We start from the raw sequence: 26958 nt of genomic DNA, 5'->3' as shown, positions 1-26958 counted from the left end.
ATAAAAATATTTATAACACATTAATTATTTCATTCAACTATACAGGGAGATTTCTAAGAATGTACATAAAGCAGTCTTCTGTAAAATATAATTTCAGTCTTTACACTTTTTTTGTTTGGAATCTAAGATATTCAAAAGCTAGAAGGAGATAAAACGTTTTAGTCCAACAGTTGACTGATGATAATAGGATATATAAGTCTATGCTAGTCGATAACATTTATGATGGTCACAAATATTAGTAGAAGTATGAGCTTATCAATCTTCGGCATCGACGGTTAGGTAGTTATGATGAAATTGCGATCTGGCTAAACTGAATTGAGGAATTTTTAGAACGTCTATTTTTCTTAAAGAAACGATAAATGTAGTTTGGTTCTATAGCATCATCGATTATTATATGAATTGAACAAGTGAAAATTTATTTTTTCTTCAAGCGTATAATAATATCTATATTATTTTCGGCAACATAGATCGTAAAAATAACCTATACTTTTACTAGTGAAATAATGAATGCTCAATATTACACCAGTAACAAAATAATGAGAAACGATAGCAACGTCTTATTATGGGAGTTGTAACCAAGTAGGAAGGAACTGTCATTTAATTTTTATTTAATTTGATGTTTGTCAGTTTTGAAAAGTGAATTGTAAAAATGTCTCAAGAAGAAGAATTTCAATGTTTTATTTTCACGCTTAAAGAAAAAATAGTATTTGTCACTCCGAGAAGAAGACCTATTATATGTTCCGCCCAGTTTTCACAGCCTCAGCAGTACAAAAATCTAGGCTCAACAATAATGATTGCCTTCTACTCCTAGTAACATAATGTAATATTTCTTGTTATAAAGCTGCAAAAATCACAGATTTCTATATTGCTAAATAGAAAATTGGAAAATTTCTGAAACTCCTTCCTTCTTCATTTGAAATTTAAATTGAGAAGGGTTGAATTATATATGTAATGAGAGACAAGGGACAAAAAGTTCATCCCAGAATGAGTCGATTGTATGGAAACAATGACTCAAGTCCGTTGGTAATGTTTAATGAGCTGATTAATCGAATGGGTTTCTTGACCCTTACAATACTGATGAATATTTCCGATATCCACTTTGGTGATCAAACATGGTTTCGATATGACACAAATTCTACAATGAGTTTTAAAAAATTTAAATGACCTTTCTACTAGTTTTTGAATTCTATGCAGGAACAACATTTTATGTAGGTTCGTATTGTGAAACTTTACAATGTTTGCGGAGAGCTAGCTAACAAAATAAATAGAGGAGGAATGATGAATTTTGGGATTGTTATTATGCAGGACAATGCCCATCCTCCTAACAGTTCTTTCAGTAATTTAGGACATCCTGACCTGGAGCTTTTCTCAACTGACGTGGAGCTTCGTTACAATATTCCATTGAATAATTGGAAAGAAAAGTTACTCTAGTCATGTCAGTAAAATAACCAATCTTATTAAGAATAACTTTCCTGGTGTAGCCTTTTAAAGATAAATATTTCAAACTTATCAATTTGTTGGGTTTTAGAAGATAAGAACAACATATCCGTTAGTTTTACAATAATATTCGTAATATAACATGCAGCATAATAAAACTATTTCACAATTAAAACATATATCATTGAACTTCATTTCTATTTAAGATTTTAGAGGTAGATTCGTATCTGTACTCAATATAGGATTGCTGTAATATTAGTGAAAAGCAGTCTACAAACTATCCTCCACAAAAATGTGACTTGGCTCTATATATTGTTGATTTTACAATAAGGGCGAAATATAGAGAGTGATATGTTTTCAAATTAAGACCCTGTGTAACCACACACATTCTCAGCGTGCGTCTTCTCTAAGTGGAGAGGTGGATGGTAGAATATCTTTCAACTACTATTTTATTTCTTAATCTGAAAAAATGTTATCTTGACACCGCTTACTATACAGAAGTCGGCATAAGTCAGCGAACGTCAAGCACCGCTCATAAGTCTGGCAACGCTGCCGAAAAAGATTAAAACGAAGCAAATTCGTGCTTCAGACAGTTGTGTTTGGGTCATGATAACACGTGTTCGTCGAGTAGACGCGTTTTCAAATTAATAACCGATACAAGTTCACGCTTCAAGAGTTTTTTTTGTTGCGTCCTATCTGTGTAAGAACGCGGATTGCCAAACTATGTTAACCGAAATTCAGTAACAATTCCTAACCTAACCAAATTTAACAGTGTGCAAGACGTGATTCGTTTTTGCAAGAGGACCACCACCCTTCGCGGACAGCTTGACGTGCTTCGCCATCAGAACTGCCTCTCCGTTGTGAAACGTTGCCGTAAGTGCATTGATCAAGATGATCATCAATTTGAACACTTAAACTAACCCTTCCTCGAATTCCTTTTGTAATTTTTTTCTCTTAATGCAAATTTGTTGGATGCGTGAGACCTCTGCATATTATCACACATATTTGATTTAATCGCGAATGATGACGATTAATTTGATTTGTTAAATTCGGGGTTTCTTCTCAAAATTACGAGAAAAAAAGAATCAAAAGAATCGTAGAATGGAGACCTAGTTGACGAATTAATTCATAGAAGTAGTCTTGATGGACTAGCCCGTGCGGCAATTTGGGTTCGTCTCTAGTTCTTTTCAATATAACTTCTAAGAAGAATAAATTCATGTTTATAAAACTTTGATTTGAAATTGAAAGTAGTTTTTATTGTGAGGCTCTGTAATTGAAGCATCATGATATCTACTTAAAACACACATTGATTTTGGATTCGTTGTGATTTTAAAAATATCTTATTGGGAATTGGAAACGACGCTTCATATTCATACGTCAGAATTAGTCAATACTTTGAAACAAAAACTTATGATAATAATTGTATTCGGTTTTGATTCAAATATACAGAATTTACCTAAATGTCATATTTAATTCTTACTGCTTAACTTTGTTTTGAATAATAATATTTCTATAAATATCAACCTCATTCTTGACTACATCTACTGAAAAAAATATTCTGATTGCTAATAAAAACTTTTTTAAAAAAATCTACTCTAAAAGACTATTTACATAAGGAGAAATCGTGACTGTACATAGCAGAAAATTCTCAACGAGCTTTGAAGTACGCCCGCTCCAATTTAGGAGTCCAATTTATCCAAGTTCAATTAACTACAACAACTAGTCATTTGATTAATTATATTCTAGCGTAGTATGTAAATGTCTAAACGTCAATTTATATTTTTCTCATAAAAGTCAAATTTACTGAAAATTTCATTTTTTATACAACTGACTGATATTATTTTTGCAGTGTAATTATGAGTGTTAAAGACAGCTTATTCGTCCCCGTAGGGGAACCCATTGAAAAAACCTCCAACAGAGTTACAGTTGTCGGTACAGGTGCAGTTGGAATGGCTACTGTTGTTAGTTTGCTCATGCAGGTAAGATTTTATGTGAATTTACATTAGTATTACGATTCAATTATCCCAAGAAAAGTAATTCTAAATTGATCAACAAATTTTCTTTCAATCGTACAAAATGTTTAATTTTTGTGGATTGAGTCGATTCGGCGGTAGTAGAAAAACTACTTTTGACCAAATCATGTCAAATAAAAAATATGTCGATTGCTATATGAGGTGTTGGTATTATGGTTTTACAACGACACATAAAGCATTCAAATGATGATACGAAAAAGTCTGAAAAATAGTTTAAAATAGATATGACAAAATTTTTTAACGTTTATCACAAATATGTGAAATCTACAAATTGACCAATTTACAATAAGGGTCAACAGTATTGTAAGTAAACCTACATTATAATAATAAACTCAAAACGACAGAAAACAAGTTAAAAAATAATGTAATGACAAATAATGGAGAATTGACATAAGTATTGAAATCACAAGAGGGTGCTTCTGTACCAATGTACCGATGCATTGCATCATTTCTATTAGGTCCTATTTCCATTTCTCGAAATTGTTAGAGAAAAGCAGACTTGTGATGCTCCAAGGGTCTTAATATCCACAGTCGGGTCCAACAACAGTTTTAGTTTAGTTGTTATTTTATCCAGAATAACAAATTAACTGCAAAAAATTTTTCTTCTTGTTTTCATGCATGAATTCATCATATTTTGTTCTCTAACCTCGGACTCTGACATACGATTAAGCACTAAACGTAGATTTCCAATATAATATTTATTTAATTAGCAAGCAATATTATTAAAGTATCAATTATCGTAACGAAATAAAACAAAGTAATTTTTCTCTTTCCGTCGTTTCTATTGGAGTCGATTAACAGAAATCAGCAAGCATTGCTGCTGACCATTTCCCACTGTAGCGTTTTCAATCTGCATTATATCCCGATGAAACCTTTCACTGAGTTCACCTGATACGACTTCAAGATTTTTAGGAAAGAAATCCAAATGCGAGTCCAAAAAATGAATCTTGAGTGACGTATTGCATCCTAAAGCTTTATAAGCAGAAAGAACCTCCCGAATGGTTTCTCGGTAGTTCTCAGCTTTTGTATTCCCAAGAAAATTATGACAAACTTCCACAAAAGCCGCCCAAGCTCTTTTTTCTGATCTGCCCAATTTCGAATCAAAAGCTTTCTTTCATTAGCTCACGTATCTGCGGACCTACAAAAACCCCATCCTTCAATTTTGCGTCACTGATTTGAAGAAATTTTGTTTATGGATATTGAAAACCGGCACCATATTTATTTATAGGTTTCACAAAGTTTTTCAAAATTCCCAACTTTATGTGAAACAATGACAGAAAAATTTTCTCACTTGGCACCACAGGTTTCTAAATTTTTGAAATTTAAAGAAAAATCATTTCGAAAAATCTAGACGTGATAGAAAAAATTGGCCAACGGGAATAGATTCAGAACATTTGAATCGTCATATTGATGACAAAATTTATTAGAAGATTTCATTTCAGACCAGTGTTAAGATTATGCCATTTTTTGCTACAATTATTCATAACATGAATCGTCTATAGACTATATGGCGTGAACTGTTTTGTTGATGATACTTTTTTTAGTAAAAATAGTAAATAAATAAATTAACTGTACTTTTATTTCGAATATATTTCCATTGAAAAATGTTTTTTAATAGTAAAAAATAAAACTGCAATATTATGAATTTTTTATAATATTTTCAATATAATCGTGATTAAGAAGTTTGTAAATCACAAAGCCTCGATTATTTTTGGCAAACTATGATCGGGTTAACCTCATCATGATCTGAATGTTCGGATATTAACCCAGATTACGTTTATTGTTGTTCGGAAACCGATCGAGTTAATCGGGACGTTATCATCCTTTCTACCCTGGTAGACTAATGCGTAAACTCGATCAACTGATGGTTTAGTTTATTCATCTATGGCTTTTTAAACTTTAAAAGTTATTTATTCTTCTGGAATAGCTGTCTACTATTAATTCTTATGAGTAGTATAATAGCTTATTAGTATTCAACTCTGGTGGTGCAAAATCTGTGTGTGGCGGTAAATCGTTTTATTATTATACTAATATATAATATTATAATTATTAAACATATATAATATTATAAAATTAAATAAAAATCATGGAAAAATTAACACGTAAAAAAAGTAATAAAAGTCAAAAGTTCTTATAGATCATATTTTAAATTCCAACCGAAAATTGAACGCGACGTTAGGAAACTGTAATCAAAATCTCGTTCTGGGTTAAGATTCGCAATCAGCTGATAGTTGATCTACCTGAACTCGGATTATTCGTGAAAACTACGAATTGGGCGGCATCTGTTGATTTTCTTTAAAACTTCAATAGAGGTGAACAAGCCAGAATACGAAGTAGTTTTGTTAATTTATAAACAATAGAAAGTGTTATTTGAAATTTTAGGCTAAATAGTAAAATAATATACCTGTTTAAAGTACTTTTATGAGATAAAAATAACCACACAGCCAAAGTTGCACTTTGAAAAACCGCTTCACTTTCTGTTAGTGGTCTGCTTCTGACTCCAATATATTCCATGATGTTATAAAGGGTTACTTGAATTTTAGTCATTGTCATTTAATTTTTAAACGCAACTTTTTGCTCTAACCACACAAACACGTTTGGGAAATAACGAAAATACCAAAAACAGAGAAAACCTAACCTACATCATTAAAAATACATAAAAAAAATAACATCATCAAACACCCTTACAAATTTTATTGTTGTTCACCGTTATAGAAGGCAAAACCAACGCCATCTCGTGACACGTGGTTTTCGCCAATAATGTCACAAAGTTTTTTATTCACTTTTTCAGTCTATCTGATGGTTTCAAATCTATAACAGTTAGTTAGTTTTCAAAGCCCTGATTTGTTATTACCTTCTCTATAAGAAACAATTCCTTGGAGATAATCTTGAGCGAAAAGAAGTTAGATCTCTGTTGTTATGTTCACTCGTACTGTGCTTATGGCTCTTCTAGGTGTCATACCTGATAACATAGTACAATCCATTCTTCTTTAAAAGTAATTTATCGAAGCGTCTGCCTAGCTTCCTAAAAAACTCTCTAGAACTCGAATGCAATAATTAAACCTTCTATACTTGAATAAATTTTGTATTCTGATTCGAAATGGAACAGCACAGCAAAATATAGCATGTCAAACTTGTAATTAAGCCTTTTATTTTAAATGTTATAATACTCTGAACTTAACTAAACATATGGTTTTTATTACTTTTTTCAACCCTTTGGCATCCATTTCTTCAATTTTACGCTTGCCACACTCTCTTTGCCCAATTTACAGTTCGAACTTCGTTTATATGTATTTCTACAGTTTGAGCAAAATTGAACCAGTATGCAGCATACGCAAGGCACTTTCCAGTAAATATGACCTCAAGTTATTGCAAAATGCGGGAAAAGATTATATCGATTTGATTTCATTTGGCAAGTGATTGTGCATTTTTTGCATTTTAAAATATTGAGCCCTTATTTAATTCTGAACGTGGAGTAGGTAGGTAGTAATAGGTAGGACAGCCGTGCAACGATCTTTCTGAAAAGAGGAGAAGCGTGCTTACGAATTAGGCAAACGGATTCAAAGATGAATAAGACTTTTATTGAAATTATTGATATTTTTACATGTTATTTCTTTCTGCTGCTGTTTTATTTAATTTATATTTCGGATTAGATTGATTTTGTCTAAATTTGAACAAGAAATTCAATACTTGAGATATTATTTTTGTTTTATTTGGAAGCTAAGAATATATATTGATTTCAGGGAATAACAAATGATGTTGTACTCATCGATGTCATGGAGGATAAATTAAAAGGTGAATTAATGGATCTTCAGCATGGAGCTCTATTCCTGAAAAATCCAAAGATTAGCGCTAGTAAAGGTAATATCATTTATTCAAAGTTGCCAAAGTTGCCAATTTATACTGAAAAATTGGTAGTTTTTCTTAATCTGTACTGCTGTATAAAGCGATTACAACCAATACTGGATTCTATTCTATTTTACAATAAATATCTTAATAAATTCTCAAAGACCTGCTAATCGTTCTATTTTATTTTATTAATTGTTATGATTCACCGAAAAAAAATTTTAATACTTATAAAAACATAACCAGATACATAGAATCACAGTTGATCGATTCCCGGAGCAGGTTTATTTAGAAAAGAAAGAAGGTTACATGATCACATCTGCATTTCAAAAAAAAAAAAACAAATAAAAGTAAGAATAATAATATTAAGATGTAGAAAAAACTTTCGACGAAGTACCAAAAGAAAGAGTCAGAGAAGGTTTTTAGACGCTGAAGTACACCACAAATACTTATCCAAGTTAATAATGAGTCTATATGTGACAAACCAAAATTATGTCACAACTGACAACATGCAGTTAACTATAATTTAATAAGACAAAGAAGAATCTACTTCAACATTGACATAATAAAACTGAAGAGCAACAAAATTATACCATATCTCAGAATGTTCTTTTTCCGATGATGTGGTGCCGTTTAGCAGATAAGACGGGAAAAATAACACCAAAATACTAAATAAATGTAATGAGGAATTAAAAAAAAAGTGTTATCAAGGAAAACAAATGTTGACATTTATCTAAATGGTAAGACATGACATGACAACCAATTTCAATGTTTAAAAATATTATTGCTTCTAAATGTTGTTGATTTGAGGTCTCTTCTGTTTCAAAATTCGTTTTATTTAATAATTTTTGAAATATTGATAAAAAATTGACGTTTCGACGAAATATTTTGATGAAGACTGAAGTCGAAACGTCAATTTTCAATTTTTCAAAGATTATTAAAACTAATTTTAAAACAGAAGAGACTTAAAATCAAAAACATTTAGAAGCATTAATGTATCAAAGGGTCTAAGAAATAAGAAGTTAAAGAAATTTAAAAATATATGTAAGAAAAATAGTGTCGATAATACGAAAAACAGTAAACACGTAAAAAAGAGAAGATGTCTATATGCATTTTCGTGTAGGCACCACACTTTTTACCACGAAAGTTGGATACTAACAAAAAGGATCAAACAAAACTCAAGCAATGAACAAGTGCCAGAGAAAAGAAAGAAGGATATAACCATTGAACCGATATTACAAAAAATTGGAAACATTTTACAGGTTAAAATAATATAGGAGTCTCTGTAGAGAAGATTCTATTAGATAAAATATTATTAAAAAAAATGATTCCCTATGTCGCTACTACTAGGATAATGTTGATATAACTAAAAATATTCAAATTTTTCGGGTGTTTCTCCAGATCATTATTCTTGTAATCGAATTCAAATGATATTTTTTTGTTTTAGACTACGCAGATTCAGCCGGTTCCAAAGTATGTATTATCACAGCTGGAGCTAGACAACAAGAAGGCGAATCACGTCTAGATTTGGTCCAAAGAAACACAGACATTTTAAAACACATTGTTCCTCCCTTAGTGCAATATTCACCAGATACCATTTTAATGATAGTCAGTAATCCGTGTGACATATTGACGTATGTGGCTTGGAAACTCTCCGGATTACCAGTTAATCGAGTATTTGGTTCAGGAACAAATCTCGATACGTCCAGATTTAGGTTTTTAATTTCTCAGAGACTGGGGTGCAGTTCTAGCAGTGTACATGGATGGATCATTGGAGAACATGGAGATACTAGTGGTAATTATAAAGTAGAAAATGAAAATAAATGTTTGCTATAAACACAGAATTAATCTCATGAAGCATCATCCATTTTCGATCAATCGCTAACTGCCTTATAATCTTGGTGTAGGTTCTAGTTTGCATGTAACTTTTATTCTTTGTTATTGTAGATCTCGGGAATCAGGCTCATCCTGGGATAACATAGAGATATCTTTTATACAGCTTAACTATCTTCAGAATGGTCACACTAACTGAAAATATATTTCGGCTTTAGTGAACTGACATCATTTGGAATAATGTGTTGTGTTAGACTTTGTAATTTGTAAGTTTACTAGGTATGATATTTTTTATGAGCTCTGTCAAGTTTTTTCTTCGCTTACGGTAACTTTTCGGCATAATCACCAAAGAGATTGAGATATTTGTCATATCTGTGGACAAGCTTTTCAATACCCTCTTCAAAGAAAGTTGTCGCAATGTAGCCAAACCGTTCAATAACAATTGAGTACAAAACAAATCTTGAAACTTCTGGAAATTCCGTAGACAAAGCAGTAATGGTGAATCTGGGGTTTTCGAAAACGAATCACACTTTGCATTCACACTTGCAGGAGCATCAATAACGGCGGACTTGTATAAGTGGCTGTAGCACAACGCCGACTGACGCCTGAATGTCTTCAATAGCGGAGTGTGTAGTGCGACAGTCGCAGTTGCCCTACAGCGCATGCCCGCTCATCTGCCGACGTAGCGCCTGCACGGAGCGATCGGAGGCTGAAAACAAAACGGCACTTGTACATTGTATAAAATATATAATTGTATAAATATATAATTATATGACTCTTCTGACCATATATTTTTCACTGCTTAATATTATGATGAGTCTACTCAAGCATTCGATCTGCTATATATTTTTAAAAGCTTCACTTATTTTACATTTATTATTCTCACAGTATAAAGTTTGATACTCATCACTTCATATACTTTTTGACATTTCTTTTTGTTTGAAATAATTGGTAGTGATGACAGTCCAAGTGTGATTTAATGCAGTTTCTACCAACGGGAAATTTTTATTCTGTTATATATCCTCTTTAATAGTTTTCATATACTTTAGCATCTACCAAGAAGCAATTGTCTTTCACATGTTAATACATCTTTCAGACGAGTGTATTTAATCCATTATACGATTTGTTATTTATTTCTCAAAGTAAGTATTATCTGTTTCTTTTATGTAAAGGAAAATATATTTTTTCAGTTCCTGTATGGTCCGGTGTCAATGTAGCTGGAGTTCGTTTAAAAGATATCCAACCCAAAATGGGAACCGATGATGATCCAGAAGGCTGGAAAAAATTACATGCAGATGTCATCAACGCTGCATATGAAATAATTAAATTGAAAGGTTACACTAATTGGGCTATTGGCCTTAGCGCAGCTTCTTTAACGAACACAATATTGAAAAATCTTCATAACGTCCATGCAGTATCAGTTTTGGTGCAGGTAAGAAAGTTTTTATTTATGTCATTCAATTAACAGGGTAAACTTTATAAACATTTTTATCATGAATTGTTTTCTACGTTTGTTTTTCTATAAGATATGAGTAGTATTGAATAAGAAGATTTTATTAAAACACTTTGAATATTTCTATTAAAGTTAACAAATCCATTCACAGATATATAAAAGAATATGAGTAAACCACGACAATGTCATCAGGAATATATAAATATGGATCCACTTTGTCACCTTTTCTTATTGTGGTACTGGGGATACTTATTGCTAACAGCTGATCGATTAATCTCAGTCCTTGTAGAAAGTTCAGGATGTGCGATGGCTCTAGCTGCCAGAGATCTTCGTCTTCTATTTCAATCGCTTCCAGGTATAATGCTCTTGATTTCCGTAATTTCTTACAATTCGAGAAACTGTTGATGGAGGTTTCGTTGTTAGTTCCCAGGAGTATCTTTGCCTATCTCAACCTCCGTAGATTGTTCTAGTAACTGTTTTTTTCCTTACATACCTTCCTTTCTATTGTAGTTTGGCAGATCTCACAAAAGGGTTCAGGTCCTATGACGCCTGTACTTCAGAAAATCAGCCAGCTATTTCATTTCTCCCAATTCCAGTGGGTCTCGGATCTTATTGGATGTAACTTTATTTTTCTAACCTACCTCATTTCACTTGTCCATTCTCAAATTAGTTTGGATTTTATGACTTTCGAGCTTAAAGTTCTAATAGCTGCTTGGCTATCGGACAAGATGGAATTTCCTGTTTGCGATAATTCTTGTTGTACTAGGCACATTTCTCAATTACATATATTTCTGCTTGAAAAATACTTGGTGTATTGGTATTACCCAAGCTTTCAGAGTGTTTCATTCTGGGCCCGTACACTTCTATTCAAGTTCTGTCTGCTTTTTGGCAGCCATAATTATTTATCCCATTATTTAAGGGAGGTTTCGGTTTATTCCCTGTGTGACTACTTCTCTAAATCTTCATAATGCTTTTCAAAAATATATGGAGATTTAGAATACTGTTAATACTATAATTATATTGATATGTCACGTAATTAAAATTTTTAGCAACTTCCGTTCACTTGTGACTTCGACCTTGACCAGTCAATTTTATTTATAATAAATAATCGAAAATTGGTTTTGATCCACGTGATTAATGAGAATATTATTCATTGTAAAACGTGGAACGTTTTACATTGTTTCCTAGTTTTCCAATTTACGTAACCTTTCTACAAACAATTATTTAATTCCTATTATTATGAAATACTGAAAATAACATATGATAAAGGTCAACTTTAAGCTAGCATGGGATAGATAGTATGTGTATTTTAAAGACCCTAATTGACCGTAGTAAAGCGATCATAAAAAAAAGGAAAAATGGGACTTTGTAAGCTCAATAAGCATCCACGAATTTATGAGGTTAATAAAGGACTCCACTTGTAGATTCTGTCGATCAGGCAAACAATTAAATATTCAGTCCCGAAATTGATAAACTTCGTGAAAAAAATATAGCTAAAGCACGTAATTTAGATTTAGATTACGCTTGTAGATATGAAAAAGTAATAGAATGGGCCACAAGCTATGTTTGTAAAAATTATCAATTTGTTTTATTTCGGACTAATTATATGGGTTCGGTGGATCTTGATAGTAGTTGCAAGTATTCTCTCTTAATATATGCTGTATTTTATAGATAATTCGATATTAAGGACTTAGTTTATTACTAAAAAATAAGAATTTGTATTGAAATCTCGCGTTGTCTCTATAGAAAAATTGGGAAAGGACAATTATTTTGCAAATTCAATTCTAGCTAGAGTTAAATTATCTTCGCCAATAAAACGTGAAAAAATCCGTTTATTGATGTGTAAAAACTGATTTTGAGTGTTTCATATGCCACTATGAACAAAATATCTAACTATTAGTATATTTTGGATTAAAATAAATAAAAAAAACTTAACCAAGTTGTAAATATTCTTATTCAATGCGAGAATATATTTGCATATATTTGAATTTTTTTATAAAGTTTATCACTTTTCAATAATTAGCTTTTGTATAATGCACTTGGTACAGCATCATTGCATTACCTTTTTTATTTCGGCTTCATTTTCACCATTAAAAAATTTAATAGTAATTAAGACATTTATTTAAAATATCAATTCATCTGAACCTACTGTTAAACATATTTTTACCATATTATCCCTTTCCTTATCTCCTAACATACCTAACATTATCCCGTAGGGCTTACACGGATTGGATTACGAGGTGTTTTTATCGCTCCCAGCTGTTTTGGGTGCAAACGGCATCGAATCAATAGTAAAACAAGAATTGGCTAGCAATGAAAGATGTGCATTAAAATTCTCAGCGGCTACGATGTCGGATGTCCAAGCGGGTATTAAATTTTGAGAAGGTTCCTACTATCCCAGATATCTCATACTTATATACATGCCAAGTAGTCTCACTGTAATATCCACAAATATATTGTTTTTATTCAGACACACGTCATTCCTTTTTCAATAGAAATATATATAAAAAATCGAAAAAATACATATCTACTCCACATTTAAACTTTATTTTATATTAAACACGGTGAGTCAATAATAATCTTGTTTGAATAGCAAAGTTTTGCATATACAGAACGACTTTTATGTATGGAGCACCTCAATTACCTCGGAAACGGCTTGTACGATTTTTATAAATTTTTGTTTACAAACGCAGACTTCAACAAGAAACGTGTAATATATTTAATAATTTATATCCTAACCGAAATCCCATAATAAGATCTACTGTCAGTAAATTAGTAAAAAAGTTTAACAACTGGTTCAGTAAAAGATTTATCCAAATCAGGGCGCAGGAAAAAGGCATCAACTGGAAACAAATCTTTAGATGTTTTTGTCCTGTTAGAAGACGATCTACACTAGAGTACTAGAAAAATATCCAGGGAATTTGATATTTCACAAACATTCGTATTAAAAATTTTCGTGATAATAAATTCAGTGTACATGACAATGTAGATACCACCATAATACCGGCCGTATCATAAAACATAAAACTCACTGTATATTTTGTATCCAATACAAATTGATGGTATTACTTGTAATGTGTGAAGAATAACTAATTCATTGATTTGAATTTCCACACATTTGTAATTTTTATAAGCAGCCCAATTGATAGGTTACTGATGTTTGTTTATTTTTGTAATTTCAAGAATTCAAAAATATTAAACTGCTATTAAAATTAAGCGTAAAATCCGAATGGATGGGCAAAACAACAAACAAACTGCTCAATAACAATGAAATAACATGGAAAAATTAACGCATGAAACTGAATTAACATAAGAGGTTGTTGTAGGTGTTTCAAATTTGAATATTGAATATTGTATATTGAAGGCAACGTTCGGAAACCTCTTATAGAAGATCTATCCGACTTATCTGACCCAGGATCGTACTACTGTAATATAATGTGCTACATAACGTCAGTTTTCAGTTCGGAAAATGATTCATTTCTTCACAATAAGTGTCACAATTGCTTCAATTTCGTGTTAACTGTACTACAAAGATGTACGTGGGTATGTGGACAGAAGAAAGTATAAGAAGTCCAAAGAAGACCAACTGATGAACCGAGGTGTCAGGGTAGGAGCTCCAGGCAACTACATCTGCCAGACTTTTCGCTATTACAAATTGCTGATGGAGGATTAGACCTACGAGAACACTGTATTACCGTTCTCTTACTTTGAATAACCGATCACTACTAGTATTTGTCAGATGGTATGGCAGCTGGTCGTTACGTTGTTGGAGTTTAACAAACAACTTTACTGCCCTAGCCCAATGGGCGTCCACAAGTCCTTTTTCATCCAATCAACGTACTTACAAATATTGCACACCGTACTATGGAATTTTTATCCAAGAAGTTGAACATTGAACATGTGAGGAATACGATATGGAGGAGATTGTCCAATTTGTACCACTTACCTTAGACTTGGACACATTCAATTTACGAAGTTTAATTTGCATTAATTTTTTCCTGGGTACATGTTAATGGAATACCTATTAGCAAAAGTAAAACTTGATAAATCATTTTTTCTGGATGTAAAATTTTTTTGTTACTGAGAATATTACTAAATCTAAGAGAAGAACTCAATTTGTTAAAATGCATAATTATGATTTGGAAAACAAGTGGAATCGGCACTTAGTGAAAAATATCCAGTGACTACTCAAAAGTATATACATATTTCTTGAAAGTCCTACACGACATAATAAAAGATTTAACAGTAAGTATTGAGTAGTGTATGAAATTTATAAGAATATTATGCTGTGCCATCTTTATTTTTACTGTATCTTAATTATTATTTCTTCATAATTGTATAATTTAATTATAATAATTAGAATGAAATAACTCTGTTTCTATTTAGGGATTTCACGGTATAACATCTGAAGTATTTCTCTCCTTGCCAACAACACTGAACTCAAATGGTGTTCTACAAATTATAGATCAAAACCTTAACGAAGATGAAGTAAAAGCTCTCCAGAAATCAGCAATGTTAATGGAAGAAGTACAGAAGAGTATTAAATTTTGATTAAAATATAAGTCATAAGATATATTATAATGCTTGATCTCCTATTTAAATTTCTCAGGGATGGTGTATTGATAAAAATATTTATATTATAACTAATTCATAGTATACCGAGTGTTTCAAAATAGGTACAGAGATTTTACAGTTTATTTTCTTAATTAAAGTGAAGTTTGTTTGGAATGAGACAACAAATTAAAGTTCGAACAGTTTTACATGAGAGCCTAATGTGAGGACCATTTATTATAAAGCACACGAAAATACAATAAATGAGCTCTTCCTAAACGTTGACCAGCATTTCTGGAGTATTTGTTTCAGCAATCGCTACATCGGGGAGGGAGCAAAGCTAGGTCTCTTGTGGTCAATCCAGATATATATCCCTTAAGGTTAAAGGTCGATAAGAACGAAGATATCAGCGGCTCCTTAGAACTCTTCAAAGAGTTGTTAAGAGTAATCCTAATCAACGACTAACCTTTCGAACAGATATTTGGGCGACTCTTGTACTCGTTCAATTTTCTATCTACAACTTTTGGTAGCTCTGTCCAATTTCCTTTACAAGCTGATAATACCATTTACGTTTCTTATTATCTCTTGGAAGATCACAACCGAACGCATATTCACAGTAACTACAGATTTCCTAGTTGTAAACTGTAAAACTGTAAAAAGCTTTCTGTTGCCTAGTCGTTATTTTTGGTAGTAGTGCTTTTTAACGGATAGAGAGACAAACATTAGGTGTTCATGTTCACTAGTGCAAACAAACAAAATTTGGTATGAGTTGTTTTATATTTTTTTTGTATCATTATTTTATTTATTAATTTTTGTCATTGTAAAACAGTTATTAACAAAGTTTAACCATATGTCTGAAAGAATGGCTCGTAACTAATACATGATTCAGTTTTTTGTTAAGTAGATACAATTTGTATTTAGTTATTCATATAAAAATACTAACATAATTGGCAAATGATACATATATATATATATATATATATATATATATTTATATATATATATATATATATATATATATATATATATATATATTCATGTGGGCTTGCTTTTTAATATAATATAAAATAGAGTACTTGCATTTTTAAAAAGTATTTATTTTTATGGTGATTTTATAGTTCTTAATATGAAATGATCAGAAAGTAAAATATTTAATTGAAAATCGCAAAAATTTCAAATTTTTAACTACATAAAAAAACGATTCTCATTAGTTTTCAGTTAGGACGAAATAAAAACACTGAGCAGTTGTCTGCTTGATGATAACGAGGTTATCGTTGCCGGCAACGTAGCGTGTGCTGTTATAATAGAGTTTTTATTTGTTAGTTACGTATAAATAAAACATTTTCCTATATATAAGAATAAAGTAAATAAACCTTCTAAAGGTTAATCTGGTTAAAAATTTAAAGCATAATTAACTTAATTACTAGAGTTAAACACTTTCAAACCATTTTTATAGTATATTCGAATTTTTTGGTGTCATAAGAAAACTTTATCAGGGGTTTTAGTCGTGGTACATCCTTGCACAAAACACGATTCATATACCATTTTTCAGATTATTAAGAGTTTAATAATAACTCTTATTTTAGAATAACGGAGGAAATAACTGTCGTATTTACTTTGTATCATATGTTCAATGTTTATTTTATACCTATGACGTCAAGCAATATGGCGGCATTACTGAAATGTTTAAACTACTTACAAAATTTTTTATTTGAGAAAAAATATATAATAAAAGTTGTATACAAACTGTCCAAAACTATTTTTTTCTCAAACCATGCAAGTACCCTATTATTTTTATGGAATTTAGTACAATTGCAATATGTCATGAATAAGTTGATATGTGGGTAACTGTTAAGTAATTAGAATATATAAGAATATTTGTCAAAGATGAATTATTTGACTGATTTTTGCGTACTGTACACGACTGAAAAGATTAAATGGATTATTTTGTTTTTATATATAAACTATAAACTTATATCAACAATTACTTTGAGGTTACTGCAATGAATTATTGTTGTAATTCTTTCGTAGTAGATAAATTTCTACACATTTACAAGAACACCCATTTATTTTTATACTTTAATTATTTATTACTTTAACTTTGAAAATAAAGTTTCTGAATTTTATGTTGTTATTCATCAATTAATCATATACATTATCTCTCATCTGAAATTTAAAATCATGCTTTTGCTATGACAATATACAAAAAAAGCCAAGTTCATAATTAGTTGGTAATTTAGAAAAAATAGTTTTACAAAAAATTGAAACTAACCACTTTCAAAAAAAATTGCAAGCCAGTAGGTAACAACCGCTTTTCAGAAAACTGAGAAACTGGCTGTGATTTCAACAGAACAATATGGTAAAGTCAAGATCGTCCAATATTTCGAAAAGTATTAAATCACTTGGTAAAGGAAAATTAGTTTGCAGAAAAACAATTACAATAAATTATTAGTTTTTCTCCTATCGCTGCTTCTGCTCAACAGCATATATTCTAAGTATATTAATAATTTTAAATATGGCTGGATAATAAATTGAATCTAGAATACTGAAGTTAATTGATATTATTTTTTTAGTTCTGCAAAGTTCCTTACCAGGAAAATGACGATTTTTAGTAGAGAATTGTATGATTTCTTGTCTAATTTCACCATAAAACTGTATCGTTAAAAAAAGTAAAAAAGTCTATATTTGCGAATTTTCACTATTACTAGAGCTTTTTACACAAGGAGAATCAGTTAATTTATCATATTTCTAACATGTACACCAATTTTAAGCTTTATGGAAATTATTGTAACGTTATCCCCAGTTTTCGGATTGATTAGATTAAACTAAATGTTTATTGGTTCTTTCTTTTTTCTTGAAATGGTCGAGTGTAGTACTTGTCGTAACAGAATAATTCGATATATATCGAATATAATTCGAATTATTGTAATATTTTTCTTATTTATTTATACGATTTCTATTCGTGGGGTGAATTAATAAACACTATCTCTTACGTTCTTAGTTTATTTAAATACCTTACAATACACTTAATTAATTTAAATAATTCACTTATCACTATCACTTAACTAACTTAAATAATTTATTTAAATTATTCGATTACTTTCTGTGTACTGTGCTAGGAAACTCCTTATATATCCCAAAAGAATTCTAAAAAAGAAGAAATAAAACAAATAAATAAATCGGCTTTCTTAGAAATTATTCAAAAGAAACAATTTAAATAAGCCGCCTTCTATAATAAAACAAACATCAAAAGGATTCAGAGTATTTCAATCGTACATCAAAGGTTGCCATCTTCGCCGGATTAATACATGGTAGAATAGTAAGATAAACTATATTTATATTGAATAAGGGTATTTTATTTACGATCAATCAGGATAACTCCATTAAACTCTTGACAAACCTTGTCAATAGACGGGTCGAAGTTGAAAAATATAGCGGAATTTTAGGAGCTCAAATCAACAAAGATTGCGACCATAAGAATCTATCTCATTATTTGATGTGCTGACGGATATTACAAGTACTTACATTTTTGTGACGCATTTTGATTTTATTTATGAAAATTACTTAGGCACTCCACTAAAAATTTCAACGACTTATAAATTGTAACATAATCTCTTGGAAAGGACCGTGATCGTGTCGTGATTGTTGTGAGTGCTTTTTGGGATGCCCCTTAAATCGATGGCCAACACCTGATACACAACTATATTTTAATTTGAGGTTAGAAGTTCCTATGTTATACGACTACTCAATTTTAGTAAAAAGTTATATTAAATTTTGTAAAAATACCTTCCAACACTACTACTTTATCATTTCTCCCGTTATTGCTTTAGAGTACATTTGGAATTGCATTGTCCGTGATCTTCCCTTCTTTCTCTCTCCCATTCATATATAACCCAATACAGTACATCATGCAGCTATCAAATTATCGATATTGTTTAACATCACTAATAAGCTGTTTTCTCACAGGGACATCATGGAATTACCGAAGAAGTGTATCTTTCATTGCCTGCAATATTGGGAGATACTGGCGTGGTTAGCATTGTTAAACAAACACTAAACCCGGATGAACAGGCATCTTTACAAAAATCTGCCAAAGCGATGGCTGCCGTACAAGCTGACTTAAAATTATAATTATATACGTAACACAAGTTGAATGGTTATTAATTTTTAAATGTGTGTGTAAATGTTAGATTAGAGAAGACTTCTATGGAACATATTTCATAGCTTATTTTGAATTACGCTACTATTGATAACAAAATAATTAATTATATTACTCGTTAGTTTCTATAAATTTTTTTATACGTTGATTCATTGCCGAATATTTTCGGTTTTATATATTTGAAACACTCTAATTTTTCCTGTATCTATTTTTATATGCTTTTGTTGATAATTACTGCTTTATGTTTTTTTAAGATATGATCCTAAGTCTAAGTTCAAATTACTCTCAAAAAATTTGTAGTTGATGTGAATATTAATCCATGATTCACAGCCTGTCACTAGTCATACATTTATTTATAACTGATAAACGATGTAATTTAGTGGAAAGCAAAGGTTATTTCCTTGTTTCACCATGCAGGATATATTTATATAAAAGTTTTGTCTTCTTTGATTATGAATTGCTGATATTAGAAAGTTGATATTCTAGTCCTTCAGACAAAATTCCATAACAAATTCGAGAGATTATCCTTATGTATGTAAAACAATACAATGAGATTTTATAACTTAACATCTTTGCTAAAATTCGCTGCCACTATCCTTTCTAATGTTGAATGAATTATGTATTAGAGAGTATATTTCCAATAATCCCTATAATCTAATAAATTTTCAATCCGACTACTTCATAAGTTGAGAACCTATAACACATAGAGATAGTTGTACTTCCTGTGGTAGTTGTACTTGTAATATTGTTACCCTTTGTAAGATATAGTTATTCTTGTTAATTATATGCACAATTTTTCTTTCTGCTTCTAACTTATTCTTTGTATTGTCATCGGTGAATGAATGACCCGTTTAAAGTTCAGGTTCTTTCACCTACTTGAGCCAATATAATTAAGGATTAAACGACTTACCTTAAGGATGTTCAATCCTAATTATACGATATTGGACACGTCCTCCTAGAACACCCTGTACTAATACTCCTAATCACTTATCACGCGCAAGTTTAAAGAAAATGATTCACCCTCTCGTCGATCCTGCCTGGCTCGTTTCGTTCGTGTGTCATTATACTTCGCCTCTGTACTAAGATCGCCTCTGGGGCGGGTGTACTATTACCTTTCGTTTTGACAACCCAAGTCACTTGCTTCCTGGGTGGGTTTGTTCTAGGAGGACGTGTCCAATATCGTATAATTAGGATTGAACATCCTTAAGGTAAGTCGTTTAATCCTTAATTATACTTCTATTGTACACGTCCTCCTAGAACACCCTGTAGATGTTTAGAGAAGATTGTAGAGGCGATCTTGACCAGAATAAAAATAGTCTTATTACAGTTCTATTCATTTTTATTTCCCAGAAAAGTAACATTTGTGTAACAAAAAAGTACATCCCAAAAATTTTAAATCTAAAATTAATTATAAACCCTTTTCGTTTTTAGTATTATTAATACTATGAACTAACATAACATACTTGCATGAATGAACAAAACATTATATATTTTTGTCATAGAATGCAAAACCGAACAAAAACTTTTTCATTTGTTTTTTATTAAGTTTTCAATATAATTAGAAAACGTTTCTGTGCCTACCAAAGGCCTGTTATAGAATTTACAAAAAGTATCTGACTTTTCAGACCACCCAGCTGCACTTCTTATGCTCTCGATATTTACCCCAGATCTGAGGGCAGCCGAAGAAGCAGCGTGTCTGGTACTGTGCCCTTTTTTTTTAGTGTCAACTCCCCCCATTTTTAATCCATTTTTGATCCAGCGACTGAGGGTTTGAGTCGTAGCACAATGATATGGTCGTTTGGCAGTTAAAATAAGGTAGTCTTCGCTACCCCTGATACTTTTTGTTCGTTCGATATAGTGTAGAATGGTAGAGCAAACGCAAAGCGCTGGATTATCCCTGAAGAAGGAAAACTTTAAGAGTGGTTGAGGTTTTTTCGGCCCCGAGGTTTTCACAATATCTGTTATTTTTATTTGTATTCCTGTATCCGAGCTCACAATATTACTTATTTTTATTTTAGAGAAGGTCTGCACCCTTTGGGCTGTGGTCAAGGCTAACAGTACAACTAGCTTTACTGAAATTTGGCTCATATCAAGAGTATGCAATGGGTAAAGTTTTTCTAACATAATTAGTACCGGAGATGGGTCCCAAGTCTCGTCGTATCTTGGAAAGCTTGGGCGAGTTTTAAAAACCCCTTTCATAAACCGTTCCACAGTGTCTGATTTCCCTGCTTCTGAGATAAGATTTAGTGCAGACTTGTGAGTGTTGATGCTCGAATAGCTTGAGCCATTTTGAAATTGTTGACTTAAAAACTCAAGAATATTGTGAACAGTAGGTTGAAAAATTTTTTGCTTATTCCCTTCGAAAAATTCCCACCATTTTGAATATGTTGTATTATACTGCTTGATTGTATTCTCACTAAGAGATTTAAGCATCAGGTCTGCGGCGTTTCCTGATATATTTTTCATTTTGAAGGCTTCCCTGATAAAATCGCGGCTCCCAGGGTAAGTCGGGGCCACAGTGGGTGAGGCTTTCTGAAAGGGGATAAAAGCAAATTAGGACTTGGGTGTAATCTAATTAGTGTGGAACTCATGAGACTTTCTAGTTTTGGAAACCATGGTTGGGATTTCCATATAGGGAAAACTACTATGCATTCTGCTCTATCGGCCTCTATTTTACTTAGAACTTTCGGTAATAAGGCGAACGGGGGAAAAATATATCCTTTAATATTCTCCCAAGAGAGTGTAAATGCATCAACATTTTGGCTTTCGGGGTCAGGGTGCCAAGAAACAAATTTTTTGCACTTTTTATTAAGATAGCTAGCAAATAAGTCTATTTCTGGGCAACCCAATTTTTCGACAATTTGTTTGTAGGCTTCTACATTCATTGAGTATTCTGTATCTATTTCTTTGGATCTCGAAGCTTTATCTGCCAAAACATTGCTCTCTGAGTTAATATATGAAGCAAATATTTTGATATTTCTTTCCTCACACCACTGCCATATGTCCTTAGTTAAATCATTTAGATACTTATACTTAACGCCCCCCATTCGGTTTATGTAGGACACCGCCGTCGTATTGTCTATGCGAAGCAATATGTGACTGTTTCGTAAATCTTTGAAAAAAGTCTTGAGACCAAAAATTGTCGCTTTTAATTCTAAGTAATTAATGTGCCTCTGTTTTTCAAATGAATCCCAGAAACCATTTGCATTTTGACCATTGTAAAAAGCCCCCCATCCTGAATTGGACGCGTCTGTAAACAACGTATGTGTGTACTTCGGAATTGCAATGCTATTTTCGCAATCTTTTATATTATTTAACCACCACAAAAATTCACTTTTCAGTTTAGGAGATATTTTCATAATTTTATCATAATCTCCACCACTGACTTTCAGAGCTAAATATTTTTCCCTCTCGAATTGTTTTGTGTGAAGCCACCCGTACTGCGTGGCTGGACAAATTGAAACCAAGTGACCGACAAATTTGGAAAAATCTCTAATTTTTATTTTTCGCTTTTTTAAGATTGCTTTTACCATAGCAGTAATTTTTGATTTTTTATCTGTAGTTGGACGCATTGTCATTTTTTGTGTGTTAAAAATGAATCCTAGGAATTTTATTTCTCTTTTAGGAGAGAGACAACTTTTTTCTTTATTTACTACAAAACCAAGCCTTTGAAGAAGACTACATGTCTGATTTATATTATCCCGGCATTCTGTTTTACTTTTTCCAATGAGCAATGTGTCATCTAAGTAAATTACAGAGGACAGACCTTTCGCCCTTAAATGTTCAATAGCTGGTTTTAAAATTTTGGTAAATGCGTAAGGAGCAGTGCCAAGGCCAAAAGGAAGACACTGGAACTCTAGAATTTTGTTTTTGAATTGAAATCTAAGATACTTTCTCTGCTCAGTGGCTACGGGTATCGAGAAGTATGCGTCTTTTAGATCAACTGAAGCTAGATAGCAGACGTGTGAGATAAGATTTTTTGCCGTTCTGTTGTCTTCCAGTTTGAAATGGGGCGGTGTTATAAATGTATTTAGTTTTTTAAGGTTAAGTATAAACCTGTCGTTGCCGTCGGGTTTCTTTCTTAAAAAATAACTAGATAAGAATTGCCCATTACATTTAGTCACTTCTTTGACGGCTCCCATATCAATAAGTTTGGTAATGCTGTCTGAATAAGACTTTTCTAGTTTCCCACTTAAATTTGGGGGTTTTGGAGGTCTCTTTTGAACAGGAGTTGCATTAAAAGGTATTCTGTAACCTTTAACCCAACCTAGAATTTTACCGTTGGTTGTTATTTTCTCCCATTCCTCGAAGAAAAGCCTTATTCGTCCAGCCAGTTTTGTGTTAGAGGTTACCTCTATATCTGACGACGTCTGTAGGAGCTGTGCCCCTGTCTCCGATTTTCCGGAGCCTCTCTCTCGTTCCGGCGCTTGAAGGTCATGGCTTTGCTGGATTTGACTGCTCTCCTCCCTTCTCTGTTTTGTTGTGTCTTCCATCGATCTTTGGAGGCGTAGGTCTTCAGGTTTTTTGAAGTCTGGGGCTTTAGTTCCTTTGCTGCAGTCTCTATATTTTTGGCGGACTTACATTTTTCGCCAAAGTCTTCCTCAAAAAGAGTGGAGTCTCTTAATTGCATAGATGCCACTTTCTGCACCTTTTGATTAAAATTATGGTACAGTAAAAATTTTCTGTGGTTGGTAATGGCGTGGTGAACCGCGCAGAGCATTTTTCCCGCTTCCACCATATTGGTAATATTTGGATCGGGGTCTTCGGCACTATGTTTTGCTTCCAGCATTCTTGAAAGGGCAGTACCAAGCACGGAAATGCTTTTTCCCAACTGATTTTGTAATTCTGCTAAGAAACTATCCTTTTTATTTTCTGAAGCAGAAATGACAGTCTGGACTTCAGGGTTATTTTTTGGGGCTTCCAACAAGGAGCAGTTGCTCGGTACAAGGCTGTTTTCAAAAAGTTTAGCTTTTGTTTCCTTGTCTATGCCATTCTGGAGATAGCTTTTCCAGCGGTTGGCCAAATTTTTTCCTCAGTCGGATCCTCCCCAAGAATGGTTTTAATTTCTCCCATTCTAGCGCTTTTATCCGAAGTAGTGCCGGAGCTAGAGGAGTTGCTATCCGCGTATGAAGAGGATTCAGATTCTGAACCTGTTGAAGAAGGCCTGTGTTAATACGTATTGTGTAGGCATAACGTTTGTATTGTCTTAAAAAAGACTGTAAAATAAGCGGATATCTGGTTATTTTAGAATTTTGGGCACCATAATAATATATTAGGCACCATTTTGTTTAATATTCTTGTAACGTATTGGAAGTACCAACGTACAGAATCATATGTTGCCACGTCACGCTGACCGTTGCTGATGCGAGACTCGGCGTGCATAAGTCAAAAACTATGCTGGGTTATCGTGGCTTTTTTTCATGTGTCTACAAGGTAGACTAACCCATGCCGAATATATTAATCATACGATTAATATATGGTGTCTCTTTCGCTGCTTTTCTAAAACATACTTGTATTTGTATTAACTGTGAACTTACTTGAATCATATTCCCTTAGTTTTTCCTCCAGTCTCTTCATTTTCCTTCGAATACCGGAAATCACTTTCTGTTTTCTTTTCTCGGCTTTCTTTCCTTTCGGCATTCTTTTAATTCTATGCACAATCACTTTTAAACTGAAAACACCGTTGGAATAAATTTTTTGCTACTGATAAAAACACGATATTCGTTTTTTGCGTTGTTTACCTGCACGAAATAAGCGCAAGAAGTATAATGACACACGAACGAAACGAGCCAGGCAGGATCGACGAGAGGGTGAATCATTTTCTTTAAACTTGCGCGTGATAAGTGATTAGGAGTATTAGTACAGGGTGTTCTAGGAGGACGTGTACAATAGAAGTATAATAGATTATGATTTTATTTTGATATTCTCAAGCAAGCTCAGTACAGATAAAGTGTCTCGAACGGGAGAGAAAATGAATATTGTCGACACCGTAACGCTTTTCGGTCCCATGAATCATGTGCGAATATCTACTGCGCGACAGGGGAGTCGCGTATGCTGTTGGATACAAGCCTCGACCACTAACAATTACTGCTGCGCTTAATTTAAAATGAGCGTTGACCACAGCAATACTGGCAATTGGCCATAATGATCGGCTGGCCATATTCGACCCAGGTACCTTACTATAAATTAAGAAAGTAAAGAAAACTTGTTTAGACGAAATGAAAAAATTTATGTTTTCCAAATGAAAAAAAAAGAAAAAACCAGAAAACTTTATTGAGTCTGGAATAAGAACAGAATGAACCAACTTTATGGCTTTTCGTTTTTTTTTATATTTAGTACACTAATATTTTCCATCATTGTACGATTTTACCTTGTTGTAACAACTTTAAGCGCGTGGTTTTTGTCCAATGATCACAAGATCGAAACTGGCGCATGGTGTTAATATATACGCAAGAATTCCATATACGTTTGCTTCTATAACGTCAAGTTTACCTCTACGGTCTTAACAATTAATTAGTAGAAATAGTGACAAGTTAAGATTAAATTTTAACTAGTATGAAAATGTCTAATTACATATTAAATGGGACTCCTAACTAAAATGAATTTGGAACATAGTAAATCGATTTGTCCTCTTTCAATTGCGAACATTTCTCCTTTAGCGTTTTGCCACCGTAGCTCGAAACTCTTCCCCAGAGAGTTGTATATAATATTAAATCGAAAGCCAGTTTTTTTACGAACTAAACTTAAAAATCTTAAAAAAATTGGACTAAAACTGTGAACAACTTATATAACTAGAACGTTGATTAAATTACAGAATCAATCTACTACGTTATCAAAAGTTGATTTAAACAATGAAATTTTATTATTTTGTTGCTGTTGACGCTGATACATAAAAAATAATTTTTATTAGTGACTGTACGACTGAAATGGCATCGGCATACTAATTTTTGAATACGAGAGATATTTGACAAATAATATAACAGGCCGATTGGCATGTTAAAAAAATATTTATTTAAATATATTAATTGAAATCTCCACTATTTTACATCGTTGATAAGAAGCAACAATTTTTTTTCTTCGAATCAATTCAATAATATATAATTTTAGTATTTTTTTAAACAGGGTACCACACTCCAGTATTATGCATTTTTCAATTATGTGGTATTCTCTTAGTACATTTTATTGTATATTCCATTAATAGGATTTATTCCTTCAATTCTACTTCTTTTCATCAAATTATCACTTTCAGTAGCCAAAAATCTACAGGAAATGAATCCACTAACCATATAGTTATTATATACTATTATTATTATAACTTTATTTTGTGTATGACGACAATTATGAATAAAAGTTCTTACAAAAATTTTACTTCATTTACAATAATACTAATAATGTTTATATTTAAGTTACTCTCTCTCTCAAGTTTCATAAATATATTTTTCAAGAACTGCGATTTGTTCCATTCAATTTTTATTTATTATTTTTATTATACTACCTTAGTGTGTAATATTTTTATTATATATCTAAATAAATTGTACAGATTCAAGTGAATAATACCGATTATAATTTTATATTTTTAAAAATAATTATATTATGCAAGAAAATAATAAGTATTGGACACTATTGTATTTATTTTTTACAAAATC

The 26958-nt window shown here is 32.0% G+C and overlaps 1 protein-coding gene across 4 annotated transcripts in view; it reads left to right on the top strand.

Annotated features, from left to right (window-relative positions):
- The window catches only part of LOC130903497 (L-lactate dehydrogenase), a 37191-nt gene extending 10516 nt beyond the window's left edge, over positions 1-26675 (top strand). The window contains exons 2-7 of one of the 4 annotated variants that reach the window (XM_057815626.1): positions 2210-2310; positions 3287-3416; positions 7214-7331; positions 8764-9111; positions 10340-10581; positions 19120-26675. In XM_057815626.1, the coding sequence (XP_057671609.1) occupies positions 3294-3416; positions 7214-7331; positions 8764-9111; positions 10340-10581; positions 19120-19284 (996 nt within the window). In that variant the 5' untranslated portion in view covers positions 2210-2310; positions 3287-3293 and the 3' untranslated portion in view covers positions 19285-26675. Of the gene's footprint in view, positions 1-2209; positions 2311-3134; positions 3417-7213; positions 7332-8763; positions 9112-10339; positions 10582-12818; positions 13074-14988; positions 16103-19119 lie in introns of those variants that run through there. The other 3 variants (XM_057815625.1, XM_057815628.1, XM_057815627.1) reach the window with 3 other exon arrangements.
- The last annotated feature ends 283 nt before the right edge of the window (positions 26676-26958 follow it).

The sequence above is a fragment of the Diorhabda carinulata genome, chromosome 2 (genome assembly GCF_026250575.1).
Source record: "Diorhabda carinulata isolate Delta chromosome 2, icDioCari1.1, whole genome shotgun sequence".
NCBI lineage: Eukaryota > Metazoa > Arthropoda > Insecta > Coleoptera > Chrysomelidae > Diorhabda > Diorhabda carinulata.
The sequence above is the reverse complement of the archived record's forward strand: the minus strand, read 5'-3'. Positions and strand labels throughout refer to the sequence as shown.